The 17419-nt window shown below is 35.7% G+C and overlaps 1 protein-coding gene across 1 annotated transcript in view; it reads left to right on the forward strand.

Moving 5' to 3' along the window:
* Nucleotides 1–17271, forward strand: part of NUFIP2 (nuclear FMR1 interacting protein 2) — a 30557-nt gene extending 13286 nt beyond the window's left edge. The window contains exons 3-4 of the mRNA XM_019423695.2: nucleotides 6502–6534; nucleotides 8682–17271. Coding sequence (XP_019279240.1) covers nucleotides 6502–6534; nucleotides 8682–8734 — 86 coding nt within the window. The 3' untranslated portion in view covers nucleotides 8735–17271. The remainder of the gene's footprint in view (nucleotides 1–6501; nucleotides 6535–8681) is intronic.
* The last annotated feature ends 148 nt before the right edge of the window (nucleotides 17272–17419 follow it).

Below are 17419 nucleotides of genomic sequence, written 5' to 3' on the forward strand. Positions count from 1 at the left end.
GAATCTGAAGCAGGCTCCAGGCTCAGTGCTATTGGCACAGAGCCTGATGTGGGGCTCAAACTTAAAAAACTGAGATCATGATCTGAGAGCTGAAGTCAACGATTAAACAACTGAGTCACCTTGGTGCCCCTTACTTAAGTTTTTTAAACATTTATTTATTTTGAGAGATCCCATGTGAGTTGGGGAGGGGCAGAGAGAGAGGGAAAGAAAATCCCAAGCAGGCTCTCTGCTGTCAATGTGGAGGCCCAACTGACTTAGCCACCCAGGCACCTCTAAAATGTATTTTAAAAAAGAAAATAAGCTGTTAATTCTCTATGGGTATAGTCAAAATGGAAAAGGAAAGGGTGAGAAGTTTCTGGCAGCCTTCTTTGCAAAAGAATAGGGAGGTACAGTGGACTGGTTGGGAAAGGAAATCAGAAGAGCAAAAAACATGGTGGTGAGATAGCCAGTAATCATCAAAAATTGGGTAAATCTGGAATAGAAGGGGGAAAAGTAGAATTTAATAATGTCACTACCCCTGCTGAATTTTACAGAATTTGTTCTAAATGGCTTGAATAAGGATTGGAAGGCAAGATCCATAGTAAATTGATCTGGGGATATTTAATTATGGGAGTCTTCTTTTTGACCTTATATATTTTGTTTGTTTGTTTTTTTGGTGTGTGTGAGGGGGAACCTGTGCTTCTTAAAAGTAAAAATAATAATAATAAGCCTCAAGTTGGCTTTAACCCTCTTAGCTTGTCTTTTTCTTTGAAGAATTGAAAGCTGAAATTTTGACTGGACCACATGAAATGACTGTTTTTGTAGGTCACAGAAGGTTGAATATCAGTTTCAAATGGGCCTACCTAATACTACTTTGTTCTATTATTACTTCCTGATGACTGATTTACAAGTGGTATTTCATTCAAAATCAATATTCACATATGGCACCAAGCTCTGTGCAAAGCAATCATGTTAATTAGATGAAATAAGGATTCATGTCATTAAGGTCTAATAGGGAAACATACATGGAAAGAAATATATTACTAGTGTGATTGCTCTGTAGAAAAAATATATAAAATACACTTGGAACATAGAGAAACCCTTAAGGTGGGTGGTGGGGTCAGGGTAGGCTAGTCAAGACTCAAAAGAAGTGGAACCAATTTATTGATGTACACCTGTGTCCAGTGCTAGAAATGTAATACAAGACAAACAGATTCATTCTCCCTGTAGGCAGTGAGAATCCACTGAAGTGTTTTGGTCACTTTCAGGTTTGTATTTTTATTTATTTAAAAAAAATTTTTTAATGTTTATTTATTATTGAGAGACAGAGCATGAGCATGGGTGGGGCACAGAGAAGGGGAGACACAGAATCTGAAGCAGGCTGTAGGCTCTGAGCTGTCAGCACAGAGCATGATGCAGGGCTTGAACTCATGAACTGTGAGATCATGACCTGAGCCAGTCAGTCGCTCAACCAGTTGAGCCACCCAGGCGCCCCTCAGGTTTGTATTTTTAGAGGAAAAGAATGTTAGCCATGGTGTAGAAGATAGAAGGTAAGGCCCAATTAAGGGCAAGAGAGACCTGTTAAAAGATTACACTGCAGAAATGTTCTGTAAGATACCATTGCTTGAACCAGGCAGTGACATCTGGCTAGAAAAAAAGAGGGTGACTAGAAAGTTAAGTGTCTTAACTTTGAGTAAGGATTGCAGTAGTTGAACACTCCCTCCCTAAATTCTCTAATTTGCATTTCCTTAACAACCCACTTTCCTACTTTGTACATCTTCAGCATAACCTTCCTTATATCATTCTCTTTTCCTCAAAGGTTTATGTTCTTTTGGTCTCCTTTTCATGCTACTCAAACTCCTGGGTAATCTCATCCAATTCTGCTGCTGTGTGTTAAGCTCGAAACTTCAATTGCTTTTACTCTGAGTTCAGACCATGTATATTCAGCATCACCACTCCCAATTCTTTGTATATGAAATGGAATTCCAAACCCTGATTGTTAGGTTATATAGATCCTGTCTCTAACATATCCATTTTTTCCTTTCCATCTCTAATACAGCTGTCCTAATTTCTTCACTTTTGCAGTAACATTTACTGGGCTCTTTTTCTGTACAGTAGTCCCACCTTATCCGTGGTTTTGCTTTCCGCGGTTTCAGTTGCCCACGGTCAACTGTGGTCTGGAAGCAGATGATCCTTCTGAATCGTCAGAAGGTCAGTAGTAGTCTAATGCTACATCACAGTGCCTATTGTCATTCATCTCACTTCATCTCATCATGTAGGCATTTTTTCATCTCACATCATCACAAGAAGAATGTAAGTACAGTACAATGTTTGAGAGAGAGCCCACACTCGATATAACCTTTTTTTACAGTGTATTGTTATAATGGTTCTATTTTACTGTTAATCTCTTACTGTGCCTAATTTATAAATTAAACTTTATCATAGGCATGTGGTATGTATGTATAGGAAAAAACTTAGTATATATAGCGTGTGATACTATTTGCAGTTTTAGGCATCCACTGGAGGGGAGGGTCTTAATGTATCTCCTGCAGATAAGGGAGAGGACTACTGTATTGTCATTTCATCCATACTCTAGTTGAAACTTCAGTCATTACTAATATTTAGTACAATAATCTCAGATCTCTTCAGTGACTTCCTTCACCTATATGATTAAACAGTAAACTTTCCTTCATTTGTGCCTTTGTGCTGTCCCCCGAATAGCAGAATAGCATTTATCTGTGTGTATATCTTTCATTCTTAGTGACTTTCAGCTCTGCTCCTGAATCGTGTTTTTTCTAAATCTTTTTGTCTTAGTGACTTCAGCCTTACTAAATTAATTGTGACCACTAAAGCATAGATCAGTAAACTTTTTATGTGAGTGATCAGATAGTAAATATTTTAGGCTTTGTGAGCCATAGGGTCTCTCCTTGGAATTCTGGTTACTTGATTCCGCCTTGTACACAAAAACAGTCATGGGTAATATATAAAATGGAGGTGGCTCTTTTCCATAAAACTTTATTTGCAAAGACAGAAGTCAGTTTTGCTGACCCCCTGCTTTTAGCACACCTCATACTTTAATATCACCAAGCTTTGTCCATGCTGATGCTTCTACCTAGAAAAGTTGTATATTCTACGAAGTTTACAGAGGCAGAGCCTTTGTTTTTGCGTCTATATTCCTAGCCCCTAAATAGTACTTTTTAATCCACTTAGAATTTAGGATTTTTAGGTTATTGGACATTTATGGTAGGGAGCTCTGTAGAAAGTAATCTGCTTTAGAAAGTTGAATGTTAAATTTTCTTCAGTAACTATTTGCATAATTGGATACTGGGATCCAACTCTAACAAAAACTGGGAAGTTAAAGACCAGGGGTGGGGAGCATTATTAAAAGTAGAAAGATTAATTACTGTGTAATGATTTTGTATAGTTGGATGTATCTTACTCTTCAACTTCTTTCTGTTGGGGTAATTAAAACAGTTACACAGAGTAACTCATTTTATATTTAGAATCTGCATTAAGACTTGTAATTTAAAAGAGGGCAAAATGTAATTTACTTCTTTCCTATATATTCTCTCTTACTAGCTTCTTGTTAGCCTTAGTAAGGTTGTTTAAACATAGCAAGTAAACATGCAAATAGTATTTGATTTATTTCCCTTTCTTTTTGATTCATGGAAACTTGTAATTCTAATCAAGGAAATCAAGTTGCTACTTGTTATAGAAGTATTTAATATTAAATAACTAGAAGGGGAATTGCATTCATTTTTCAGTTCAACACTTAAGATAATGCTGATTTATTTCTTGGCCAGAAGCTAAGTTGGCCCATGGCTAATTTTTAGCTAGGTCATATGGCTCTTTCCTCTTCTCAAAAGGCATAATCAAATTCACTATTCCAGAGCCCTGTTTGAAGGTAATAAAACTTTCTTACCAGAAATCATTTAAAATCTATATATTTAAAACCTAAAGCTGAATGTTCTGGTTTAAGCTAAGGAAACGTCTTCAATCCAATAAAGAAATTGGGAGACTGTAAATAGTTATTTTCATTTTTACTCTAACATTTATATGCTTGCCTTTAAAGTAGTATAGTTGTTACTGTGACAATCTTGAGTGTTGTCCCCTCCCCCCCCCCCAAAAAAAAGATGGGAGGGGAAGGGGCAGGTTGAGGTTTGTGGTGGGGAAGAGAAAAGGATATTTTACAGCTTAGGGAGCTAAAATGAAAAGTTTTTGTTTTTCTAAACATACAACTAAATAATATATTTTTACATTAAGCAAACTTAACAATGAGCATCAGGTAACCGATGCATACAGAACTTGGGGATTTATTTGTTGCAAAATGTGAGATTTCTGTACTTTCACTAAAAAATGTTTGTTGAATTAGTTTTTTTGAAGATAGGTCAACAAAGGAAAGGCTTACTTATCTTTGGACTTAAAGCTCTTCTGAGGTACAGAAATTTGTAGGATAACAGCTCTAATGACCATTTCAACTATTCCTAATTGTCTGACACTAATAGAATTAGAAATTATATTAAAGTGATAGATATGAGTGCCATGACTAGAATAGCCTTTTCTGATTTATGTTCTTTTTTCCTGATTAGATTGATTACAATTCTCTCTCCTTAGACCTAGGAGACTTTTCCTGCCAATCTTTGGATGGGCCTCTGTCCAGCGATTAAAAGCCCATAACATCCATCTAAGCTCTTGGACCAAGTGACAACTAGTGAAGTACTTCCCGGTTTTTGTTTTTATCAGGCACTTGTTGTGATACTTTGAATGCAATTTTATCTGGATAATTACTTTGATTTTTTTGAATAATTAACCTATTGGTCCAAACATCCAATTCTGATAAATTTTCAAAACTTTAAAAGTGTTTTTAGGAGTGAATACCATGAGGAGTACAGGGAAGTAGGGAGAATGTGATTTCTACCATTCTTTGCCTCCAACCATAAACATAAAATAAAAAAATAATTTTAGATTTATATACTTTTAGCCCTGGGGAGGGATTATATTGTACCTTAACTGTAACCTATGTCCAGATATATCCTATCTTAATGAGCTTCAGTTTTATTTTTCTTTAACTGTAATTGGTCACTGATAAATTATATAGAAAACAATTACACAGAATCCAGTAATAGAGAATAAAATCACTTTTTTGTCTTTTAAAATGGTAGTTGTATGGCCATGGGAAGAGCACTTATTCTCAGTCATAGTTATAGTTCATTCTTACTACTAAGTTGTCTTTGTTTACATTGTAAATCTCTTAATAGGGTATTTCCTTTCAAAGTCCCCATTCTTAGGTGCTTGTGGTATAATAGTCATCTTCTGTCTTATGCATCAAGCCTTCAAATAAGCCATCTGTGAAGCTTTCTGGTATGCTTCCAGATACAATTTTTCTTGCTTTTTCTCTGTCACTACAGTTTGGTCATGTACATATTTTCTTTGCTGTGGGATATCAAAGTAATAAGCACCTTGTAGATAATCATATTTGAATGGAATTGGAGCAAATGAGGATTGTGTGTTACTAATAAAGGAGTATGGATTAGCATTTTGACCTTATGGGTTAAAAATAAGAGTAGGGGTAGGAGCGCCTGGGTGGCACAGTCAGTTGAGCTTTTGACTGTCGGTTTCAGCTTGGGTCATGATCTCAGGGTTTGTGAGTTCGAGCCCCGTGTTGGGCTCTGTGCTGACAGCGTGGAGCATTCTTGTGATTCTTTCTCTTCCTCTCTCTCTGTCCCCTGCTCATGCTCGCTCACTTTCTCAAATAAACTTAAAAAAAAATTAAAAAAGAAAATAAGAGTAGGTGTAGTTTGAAGAACAGAACCACTTGCCTATAGCAAAGAGTTAGGTAAAATTTTAATAAGGTGTTTTAAGCATCATACTTAATTAAATTTGGATGCTTCATTCAGAAGACTTGGGTAGCTCATTGGGTTATGATGGGTTGCCAAAAAATACTTCAGGGGCACCTAGGTGGCTCACTCGGTTAAGCATCCAACTTAAGCTCAGGTCATGATCTCATGGTTCATGGGTTCAAGCCCCGTGTTGGGCTCTGTGCTGACAGCTTGGAGCCTGGAGCCTGCTTAAGATTCTGTGTCTCCCTCTCTCTACCTCTCCCCCATTCATACTCTGTCTCTCCTTCTCTCCCCAAAATAAGTAAACATTAAAAAAATTTTTTTAACCTCATTTTTAGTAATAATGAGCTATTATAGGAAATATTTTATCTATAGAATTCTTCTGCATATCTTTGCTATTTGTGTAGACAGAATTGCTCTCTCGGTAGTTTGATTTCAGATAATTATTGACTATCTATAATCAACCCTTAAGGTAATCTGAAGAATACTTCTTGAGAATTCCAAGAGAATAAGAATGTCATGTCTGAGATTTAGCAGAACTGTGCTATTTCAACCCTACCTCTATCTCGGCAATAACCAGTCTAGATTTTTTAGGTTTAAAGTGGAAAGCATAGCTTTAAACTTTGCTCTGTAAAACTTACTGTATAAAATAATCTGCCTGTTTTTTTTTTTTTCTTTGCAGAAATGGAATCTGTTTGGAATTTGCAGAAGCAAGGTAAGAATAGTTAGGTTACCTAAAATGTTAGTACTAATGACTAACTGGGTTATGTTTGGGTGGTAATAACATGGAATAGTTCACCTACCAAGTGAATAGTCTTTGTATTTTGAATTATTTATATCCGGGGAAACACTATAAGTGAAACAAGAATGTATGAAAATACTCTTTACTTGTTAGGTGAAGAAGCTACATTTTTCCCTCCTCTGTGAAAGTAAGAACATAAATATTTTTAATCTAGGAAACCAACATGAATAAGTGTTTCCACTTATAGCCATTCTTTATCTGTTTTGTGTGGTAGACAAGTGGTAGCCCAAGAACTGAAATTCATGGTTCAGAAAAATACTAGCTGTCTTAGAAACCTTATTTGGGCTGTATATTCTCTGAAATAATAGATGGTTAAAAATCTTGGGGCACCTGGGTGGCTTAGTCGGTTGGGCATCCGACTTCAGCTCAGGTCACGATCTCGCAGTCCGTGAGTTCAAGCCCCGCGTTGGGCTCTGGGCTGATGGCTCAGAGCCTGGAGCCTGCTTCCGATTCTGTGTCTCCCTCTCTCTCTGCCCCTCCCCCGTTCATGCTCTGTCTCAAAAATAAATAAACGTTAAAAAAAAAATCTTAAGAATAGCAAATTAGCTTCCTTTATAAACTACAAGTATAAGATGTGAATAGCAAGAAGGCAAAGGGACTGAATAATTCACATCTGGGATATTTGGAATTTTCAAAAATTTTAAATTGGTTATAATTATGTGCTTTTCCAAATATTAAAATGTGGTAGCTTTGGAATACCTGAAATAAAGTTTTAGCCTGGAGAACTAATAGCTAATACATTTGGGCTTTCAGAATCCTGTAGCTGAATTGCATCCTATTTCCCATCTACTTTGCTAGTTAATATAAATGAGAGATGTTATTATGTAAGCTAGAAAGTGGCAAGATTAAATGTAGGTTTCCCTGATTTCCCCCCAGCATTGTTCCTCCTTCCACCTCTCTCTTGTACTTAGGCCAGGTCTTTTGTCTAACACAGCTGTGGCCTGAATATAACTAGCAAGCTCTTAAATTATTTTGAGTTGCTTTCTGTGTGCTTTCTTGTTCAAATACAAGTGAAAAAAAGGTAGAACTAGAAAATACAGTCGGCAAAAGTAGACCTACCTATATTGACTGTAAGATGGCTATTAACTATTAAGAATGAGCATTCTATTCATGGCAGGATGCTAGAGCATGGCTGTTGCAGTCCTAAAAAGGATATTATATTATCTCTGCACTAAATTAGATTGACTCTTAAGCTGAAGTGAGCTTGAGATCTTTAATATTATTTTTAGGTCTTTATATACTTTTCCGTTAGGTGACATGTTTTATTGGTTTCCTAATTTTTACTAAAAGTATGTATACTTTTAAAAATTCATATGATAGGCAGAAATGGTGTGCAACAGAATCATTGCCTCTCCAGAAGAGGGTGTAGCATACAGCTAAATAATTGGAATTCAGAAGAACAGTGGAATTTTTGCCTAGACATATTCTGACTATTTTATACTTTGAACCCAGGTGATCACAGGTTTTTGCTACTGGTAAGAATAAAGACTGGTGGTTCTATGTGAAATTTGGAGGAAGGAAGAAATAAGTCATGTTTAGAACTGAATAGATAGTTTTGCCAAACTTAACCTGAAGTTTTTGGTGCTAGATGCCAACTGGAACAGTTCCTTACTAGACACTCCACTATGGTTAAAATAAATTTTGGCCTCATTTTGCTAAGAACAAAAATAAGTAAATCCAAGTGTTTATTTTAGTATTAGATTATTGATGATTGAAGCTTTTTTTTTTTGTTTTTTGTTTTTTGCTTTTTTCAAATGTACTGCTTTTATAATTGGGAGAAACACATTGAAATAACCCTTGTTAACTGAACTCAACCCCTCTCTAATCTGTAGGAGTTGAAGCCCTCACTGGTTAGAGGACCCTATTGCTGGAAATGCCAGACTATTGGGTTGTGATCATACATGTGTTACTACAAAGAAGTGGTCTTTAAATTGTTTTCATAAAAAAAAAGAGGCAGCTAAAATGATGATGGTTATTTGGAATTTGTTGTGGAACATGGGCATTTTGGGATTCCAAACCTTATATTTATTTATGTATTTATTTTTTAACCTTCCTTCCAGATCCCAAAAGGATAATCACTTACAATGAAGCCATGGATAGTCCAGATCAATGAAGGACCAGACTGCCTATTTGTAACCTTTCTGCAGCATTAGAGCCACCGTTCATGGGGGACACAAGGCTTTTATGCTCCTAGATCTTCAACGCAGCAGAGGAACCATAAGTAGAATCACAGGATAATATATACAAATATATATATATACATATATATATATAGTTATTTAAAAAAAGGCAACTGAAAGTAATTAGACTTCATAAGGAATCAAAATTTATTTCAAGAGACTACACATGGTTATTTAATCTCCGGTACTGAATAGTTTTTTGTTTTTTTTTTCTTTTTTCTTTTGTTAGTTTTTGTTTTTAAGTGTGAATGCAAGTGATTAATGAATACAGACTTATTACCAAGCGTGGTTCTAAAGTTCCTGCTGTCATCCAACTTGGGCAACAAATGACCCACTGGAAAGGCAAATCCACTTAAAAGATCTCTGTATCTTGTTCTGTGACTAAAGTGATACACTAATCACGGGGAACCCAGAATGATTCAACATTTCCCCCACTCCTCCTTTGATCTTTTGGTTATACTTTGAGCCCTGCGAGAATGCTGGATAAATGCCTTGAAGTTTGCAGGGGTGTATTTTTTTTAGCGAATATGATTTGCATGTCTTGCCAGGAGTTAAGCAGCCTCTGTGGGGTGTTGGGGAAATTTTTCTTTCTTTCCTTTTATTTTTTGTGGGGTGGGGATAGGGGAGGGCATTGAAGTTCTATAATTCTGGAATAGTTGGTGGTACATAGTTCACTTGGCTTTGGTTACATATTGGACTTTAACAAGTGAAGAATCCATGAGTGTCATTTAAAGAAAAGTTACAGAACAAACAATTGGCTTTAGATATTTAATATGGAAAAATATTCCTTTGCCCATATTTTAATGTAATTGTATAAGTGGGAGCAAAAATATACTCTGCTTTTCAACTGTAGGTGCTCCAGACTTGCTCTCTGTCACTAACACTAAATGTGCTGTTTTCCTTGTTTTTCATTGAACATCGAAAGAGAAACTTCTGTACCTTTCTGTAAATTCTCTTTTAATTTCTCAGAAATATCTAAAAGGGGAAGAAAAAACTCCATGAAAACTAGAAAACTTTTCATGTTTTTAGCCAGTGAGGAGGTGATAAACCCTGCCTGCAGAAGGTGTGTTTCCATGCAAACTATACTTCTGAGCTTATTAGCTTCTAATTATATCTTAATAAATATATTTTATTACTAGAGCAAAATGGGTTTTTTAAGGAAAATAATGTGAAATTCTGGAAATTTTCTTTTGGGCAGAGAAGAGCATTAGCCCTGTCTTATCATCACATTGCCATCCTGTTGCACTGCAGCTTGTATATAGCATGCTAAAATAAATTTTTTTGTGTGTGTGCAGAAACTAAGGGTCCAATTTAAGATTGGGTGATGTTAGTGGCATAAAAACAAGTTCTCTGGCCTGACATAGCATCACATCACACACACACAGAAATTAGTATATCCATGTATGTCAAATACAGGTTAAAAAAAGCAGGGCATTTATATACAGAGAGGTGTAGTCTTCTAATAAAAGTAGACTGGATCCCCTGGGGTATTTGGGGGAGAAGGTAACTACTTTTGCTCAAACCCTTTGCTTAAGAAATGTCCAGTTTTGAGCGACTGTAGTATGGATGAGTTTTCTTGTTTTGTTGATTATTTGAGACTTTTAACAAGTAGTTTGTGAACGAAGCTGTTGGACTCAACTTAGAGTAGAGAAAATATCTTTAGTCTGGATTTCTGCCCTGCTTAGATTTTAAAAGTATAAGCATGGATTGCCAATTCCACTTGATGTAAACAAAACTTTTTATACATAATATATATATATATAATAACTTATTGTATCAGTCCAGGTTCAGAAACTTGTGGTAGGCCAGTTCCAGATAGTTTCATTTCACCTGTAAACTGTATCACTTTTACTGATATTGTAATTTTCAAATGTATAATATGTTTACAGATGTGCCCTGCATTTAGTCTGCCTTGTTCCTATTTTGATTTTTGTTGAGTCTCCTGCCTGCTTGCCAAAAGCTAGGATGCTTCAGGCCCATGTACAATTGAAAGCAGAGGCATCCTTGAGCTTTAAAGCATTGAACAAACTGGAAAATGAACATACCACATACTGAAGTGAAAGAAGTCTGTGTTTTTGTGTTTTTTTTTTTAAATAAAAATTTTCAAAAAGTTATAAAAAAAAGATATAAGGTTGATTAAAGGACAAAAAAAGACTCCAGTTTGTTTTATAGGTTTTAAAGTTCTGCTGTGTGTTCAATTGCCTTGTGTAACCACTTGTCGCCTTAGGGCCAGATTCCCCTGCACCCCCCTTCTTTTTTTAAAATGTCCATTTTGCTTGCCTGGAATTTAAAAGCTCTTCTGTCTCACAACTCACAAGAAACTTTCTGGGTTTGTGACATAGAGATTGAATGAATATATATTTAAAAAAGAAAACAAAACAGCCCCCGTCTAAATTGGGCTTTTTAATTTAGAGGCAACACTTACTTAAAAAATATCTTTAGAAATCTCTTGTTGCTTTTCTACTTCCCTTCCCATAGCCCTCAGGCCTCCATGTTTAGAGAAGCCAAAAAGAATGTATCCCTTATCTGTTTGTCCAAAGGTTTTTGAGAGTGTCACTTCTAAATGAAACAATGCAACATTTCACCCTGATTTTCTCCACTGAAATTTCCTTGATTATATGGTTAGAGATATATAGTTAGGAATGTCTCTTTCTGGGAACCCTAGTGCCCCATCATATTGTCAGTATTTTTGGGCATTGGGTAATGGATTTAATTGCCTAGGTACAAGCAGGACTTTGGGACAAATCTCCTTTGTGCTGTTTGGTAACACTTAACTCTACTTGTCGCAGTCTTTCTCCTTAGGTCCTCACACAATTCCTTACAGAGCACTTATTAAAAAAAAAAAAAAAATCTTAAGAGTTGATTTGTTTTCTGATTATTTTTGTGTAAGCTTCTAAACAAACTTCAGCTGTGATTAATTTAGCACATTTAAATAACATTAATGTGTTATTGTTTGGTATACAGAATTTTCCTTCAACTCAGAGTATTAGTACTGTAGCATAAACCAAATACAGTCTAGAGGGGATTTTTAACATCCCTCCATTATAAAGACTGAAAAAGGAGTGTGTGTGTGTGTGTGTGTGTGTGTGTGTGTGTGTGTGTGCGCGTGTGTGTGTGCACGTGCGTGTGCGTGTGTGTGTGTGTGTGTGTGTGTGTGAGGGACAGATGGAGATAGTAAAAATTAGTAAATGAATGTGTGTAAGACATTATATTAGTATTCAGAGAATGAACTTGTATTTATTTTGTGCCATTTGTTTTCATTACACAGAATTTAAAAGTCAGGTGGTTTTAATCCTAAAAAGGGTAGTATTTGAAAAATGGCACTAAGAATGAAATCATGACCTATTTTTTTAATAGCTATGAAGATACTAATTATGGGTGAAGATTTCTTTTTAAATCTGTCTTGATTGTAGGCTTTTGTGTCACATACCACTCTCTTGTAGATGTCTTGAATAATTCCCCTTCCCCACAAAAGACAGGGTGTATTTATCTTTCTCTTTATTCGCCCCCACTTTGCTGAACTGAAGTTAATTGCATAGCCTTTCCTCTGACTTTCTTAGTAATGAACTTTCACATGAAGTATATTTACAGCATCTGTAGTTAGCCCTTCCTCCTCCTTTCTGGGAGGGGATAGACGATAATTAGGAAATTTGTTAATGCCAGTTTGTTTTCTCTCGGAATAAATGGCTGGAGAAGTTCTCTCCATTGTAGAATTTTGCTGTTCCCCTAATCATCTGCTTACACAGTCATTCAAAATCTGCAAAAACTTTATAAAGGAAAAAAAGTGCTGCATTGGTTTTTCAAATAACAGTTTCTAGGCAAAATCTGGCAAACCTCAGGAGTATTGTCCACAGTACAAAATGTGTTTTTTCACAAAACACTACATAGCGGTAGTTTCATACTCGGTTGTTAATCTTGTGACTAACCAATTGGAGGCATCTAGTGGTCTATCTTTTAATGAAAACTTTTAAACACAGAAAAGCCATTTAGTGTGAAATTTTGTGTCCTACCCAGTGGCTACAGGCAAGGAAAACTGGAAGAGGACTTTGATTTTAAACTCTAAATAAGGAGAGAATCATCCAGTCAAGGCTTTCTTCAGAGAAATAGATAATAAAAGTCCCATTTCCAAGGATTAGGAGTATAGTTTATGCCATTGGGTCATATGAACACATGATCCTTGTATACCTATGCTCACTGCACAACAGACTGTAGCAGGACAGATGCATATTATGAACAATAATTTTTGTGATCAGGTCTGTTGATGTGGTACTAGTTGAATTAGATTCTTTGGGTGGGCTGTGTTCTTTAGCAGTCCTACCCATAACTTAACTGCTGGGTTTTGAAAGAGGGTAGGATTTGCTCATCTGTTTTTTCCCCCAAAATTAGAGGGGCAGAGGACAAGACTAGAAGTATGTATGATAGCTGCTCGAAGTTTGCAGATACATAGGGTATCATTAGTTCTTAATGCTGATGTTATTTTTATTAATGTGATTAATCAGCAGAGCACCAGGATTATTTTATGGTGAGAAAGATGGGCTTATACTTTGAATATCTTAAAATGTCTCTTTTTAAATATACTTAAATGTGTTCACATGTTTGAGAGCCAGGACCACCCTGGGCTGGTTTTAAAGAATGATAAATCATTGGCCCCCCTCAAATGCACTGCTTTAGTGAGTTTTAAATTTCACACTGTTTTGCTACTCCATATGAATAAATAGAATTTTAAGTTGTCTGCATAATAGAAACACCCAGGGAAACATGAGCGGGATGTTGCTTCTGCATTACTGGGAGTGTCCAATAGCAGTTATGGGCAAGACACCTATGGAACAGCCATCCTCACATGTGATGGGATTGCTGGTTCAGACTTCTCTATTTATCCATACAATTTTGCTTATGTCCAGAGTTCTAAAGCCATTTTATAATACTGCAGTATCCCTTTTCTACAGCCTTACTAAAATAGCTACAAACATATTCCAATGCAGTATCCCTTTTCTACAGCCTTATTAAAATAGCTACAAACATTTTCCAGTTCAGTTTCACTTTTGTTGTATATCAAAGTTACACTCTACAGACCAAGAAACCAACTTGAGGTAAATTCTATAGCTTTCCATAGATCCTTTTTTCCTCAGGTGCTAAACAAAGGCTCCAAAAAAATGGATACTGCTTTAGTAATGTCTTTTATTCGTAAACATTTCTTTTGCTAGACATAAAGATTTGGTGTTAACAAAAATGGTTTTAATATGTAAATATGAATGAATGCCTTTAGTTTGCCCCTGTTTGTCATATTAGTCTTGTTTCAATTATCGTCTGTAGAGGAGGATCCTTTCATAATCTTGAATACATTTCATTAGGAATTGTTGCATTTTTAGAGTGGAAATACAACTGTTCTCTGTCTTGGATTAATCCTGCTGCTGCTATGAGAAACTGAAAATCAAGAATGTGATGCACTTTTTACATTACTATATACCATATGTTTCTAAGTCGCTTTGAGTACCTTTCCTGTAGCACAGCCACTAACAAAAGTGAATGAATTTAGAATTTTTCTTCAGGAGGGAATCAGTACAAATAACTATTTATGGTATTGGCCTATGAAGGGCAGTAACTTAGGAAAATAAAAATTCTGTTAGTATTACGCTTTTTGGCCTTAAAATGTCTTCTACTACTGAAAATCTTTTAAATCTTAGTTTTGTTTCTATTATTCCCTCTCTCTGCCTCAAAAAGAGGATTTGGGAAGAGTAGCTTAAAAGAAGTTTCATTGGTTGTTGCTGATTTATCTTTTAGAAAGAAAACAATTGTTTACTACATAAGCTGGGGACTTATTTTTTGTTTGTATTCAGAGGAGAAATAATGCCATCCCGAGCCAATCAGATTTCGTGTAATCAAATCCATCAAAACTCAGCTATTCTGCTTCTCTAGTATATTTTTACTTAGCAAAGATAAACTTACATATAGTAGGAATGCTACTTGACAAGAGGAAAAGTCATTTCTCAAGCACATACCTAGACTTGGAGGAGACTGAACCCAAAATAATGGAGGAAGAAACACCAAATGGGGTGGAGGAATATGAGATATGTGGTCCAAAGCTATCTGGTTATATTTTGATGTTGCCAATATTGCCAAGCCAAAATTTTAATTTGCTTATTTAATATATTTGTTGGCCAGAGATCTATTTTTATATCAATGTGCCTTGCATGTATATTAAAAAAGTTTGGAAAGGCCATGTAGTAATGCCTGAGATAGTTGATGGTTCTTACCACCTCACTAATTTTTATGCAGTATGAAATGCTCATTCTATCGCCCAACTGGTGCTCTCTGTTTAAAGTTATAGATCTTGTCACAAACTGGAACTGTTTTATAAACTGGGGAAGTGATTTAATTTACTTTTTGTTGTTTCTTTTTCTTAATCTGTTAGTGGCTGTTCTGTAGTGGGAAATAGTAAAAAGGATTCTTCACTCCCTTTACCCCCTCAGCACCTTCTTCAAGTAATGTGATGACACCATTTCTTGTGTGCTTTGAAAAAAGTTTCAGCTTGCTGTCTCCTTTAGTGTTATAAAAAAAAAAAAAAAGTGTTATGAAAAGCATTGTTTGCAAAATCTAGGGAGATAATGGAGTCCACTTTAATTTGGAATTCTATGTGAGCTATGATCCAAGTTATTGGCTCTTTCCAACTTAAAAATTTTTATTGTTAAAGCACCTTGGCTTAGGAAATTTTAAATATTTATGTCTGCAACAATTGTCTCAAAATAATGAACTGTGCAATTCTTGTCATTAAAAAAAAAAAAAAAAAAATCTGAACTCTCCCTAATGTGACTTGTTAGTTTCTCTGTATTTCCTGCCAGTGTAAATGTGAAAAGCTTTGCTTGCATTACGTTTTAGAAATGCATTTTGCACACTCGAATTCTGCTGAAGCTCCATGAAAAGGTTAGATCTAAGTAGATGAATAAAGCTATGCACATGTTTTGAAAGTTTAATTTGTGTGTCATTACCAGAAGTGACCTGTCCTTATTACTTTGCTGTTCTTAGCTTTACCATCCTTAGAAACATGGCTCAAAGTAATAGTTCTGGGCTAGCTCATCAGCGGAACTAGAAGAGAGGAAAACTGGCACCTATTTTAATAAACTCCAGTTTGAATGAGAGCTGGACTTGTATCTACTAAAGGGCTTTTCTTGAAACAGGGCAGTTTTATCAGCTTTACAAAATTTTGGATGCTCTTCCTCGTGGAAATTTTGGTTTATTTGGTCAAACAGAAATGGAAGGTAATTCAAACAAATAAGAGGGAAGGACCTTTGCCACATGGAGTTCTGTGACAGTTCTGTCTTAAGCCTGGTTTAAAGGTAGGATAGCCTTTTTACCTTTATTGCTTTAGCACATGTTTGGTTTTACTGAGTGAATGACTTGAGATTAGAATCATTCAACTGTTTAAAGTTCAAAGCACAGGTTGTTTTAAAGATAATGTGTATCTTTTAAAAATTGCCCAAGCTGATTAGCATAAGTTTAGGAATTGGGCGAATTTGGTTAAATTGCTGCAGTCTGCATGTACTAAATAGCTTTACTTCACATGTATGTGTACTTAAAAGATTGTGTAGATGTACTGGCCAGGTTTGTCAAACCATCTTTTAAAACATTGTTTTGTAATCTCCTTAGGGCTTTTATAGAAGAGGCTAATAAGCTTAAGTAGAAGATAATGCTAGTGGTATTTTCCCCATGCTCCTCAATATAAAAGAAATATTTCTGATTTGTAAGGGTTTTCCTACCTATAGAGGAGGGTTACTTCTCTGTCATCAAGTATGCTCTTACTGTATGTTGTTGACTTTGAAAACCGCAAAATCCATCCTTCTGAAAGTGACAGTTAAAAACTAAATCTAGTAGTCAAGATTGGAAAAGTAACCCATGACGGCTGGCCTTAAAAGGCATAAACGGAGAAGTGTAGCATCATCTTAGATGATATGGCTACTCCTCAGCATCTGTCACTAGTTCACTTATGTTCAGTATGTACTGAAGGAGCAAAATAATTTCTGTGTCTTGTGTGCATCAGCACTCACGAGCTGAGTTACCTCTTCTTGATATGGGGGAAAGGATACTTAGTGGACTACAGTTATGTTGGAGGGTGTTTTTCCTTCCCTCTCCCAATTAAGATTTTTTTCAGTGTTTGTTTCGCCCAGTCAAAAAAGATAGGGCTTTTCTAGATAAAAGAACAGTGGCCAGAAATTTACCCCTTTGCTAATTGCTTAGGTATTTGCCATAGCTGTTTCTGATGTCATGGAATCTGAGGAAGTGTCAGTTACACTATGATCTTCCTTTATCGATGTCTTACTCCATGTTCAGTGTTTTAAAAATATAAATTACAAACACTCTACATCCATACCCAGATTTACTTATTTTATCAGAAAAAAAAAAAACTTGAGAAATTTGTAGATCAAATTAAGAGACAATAAGTGTACATTGTTGAATAAAAAATTTTAAAGTTTCAGTGGTGTTTGCGTTATCTTTTGTGTACTTTAAGATTATTGCCTTGATAATGACAATTTTTTCAAAGGGTCAGATGTACATCTTAAGTGTACCATGACCGTATGTCATGGCTTTAAAACAAATCATACAGGTTATCAAAGTGCTTAGAA

This window comes from Panthera pardus, unplaced genomic scaffold (genome assembly GCF_024362965.1).
Source record: "Panthera pardus isolate Hobbes unplaced genomic scaffold, ASM2436296v1 HiC_scaffold_3, whole genome shotgun sequence".
Lineage (NCBI taxonomy): Eukaryota > Metazoa > Chordata > Mammalia > Carnivora > Felidae > Panthera > Panthera pardus.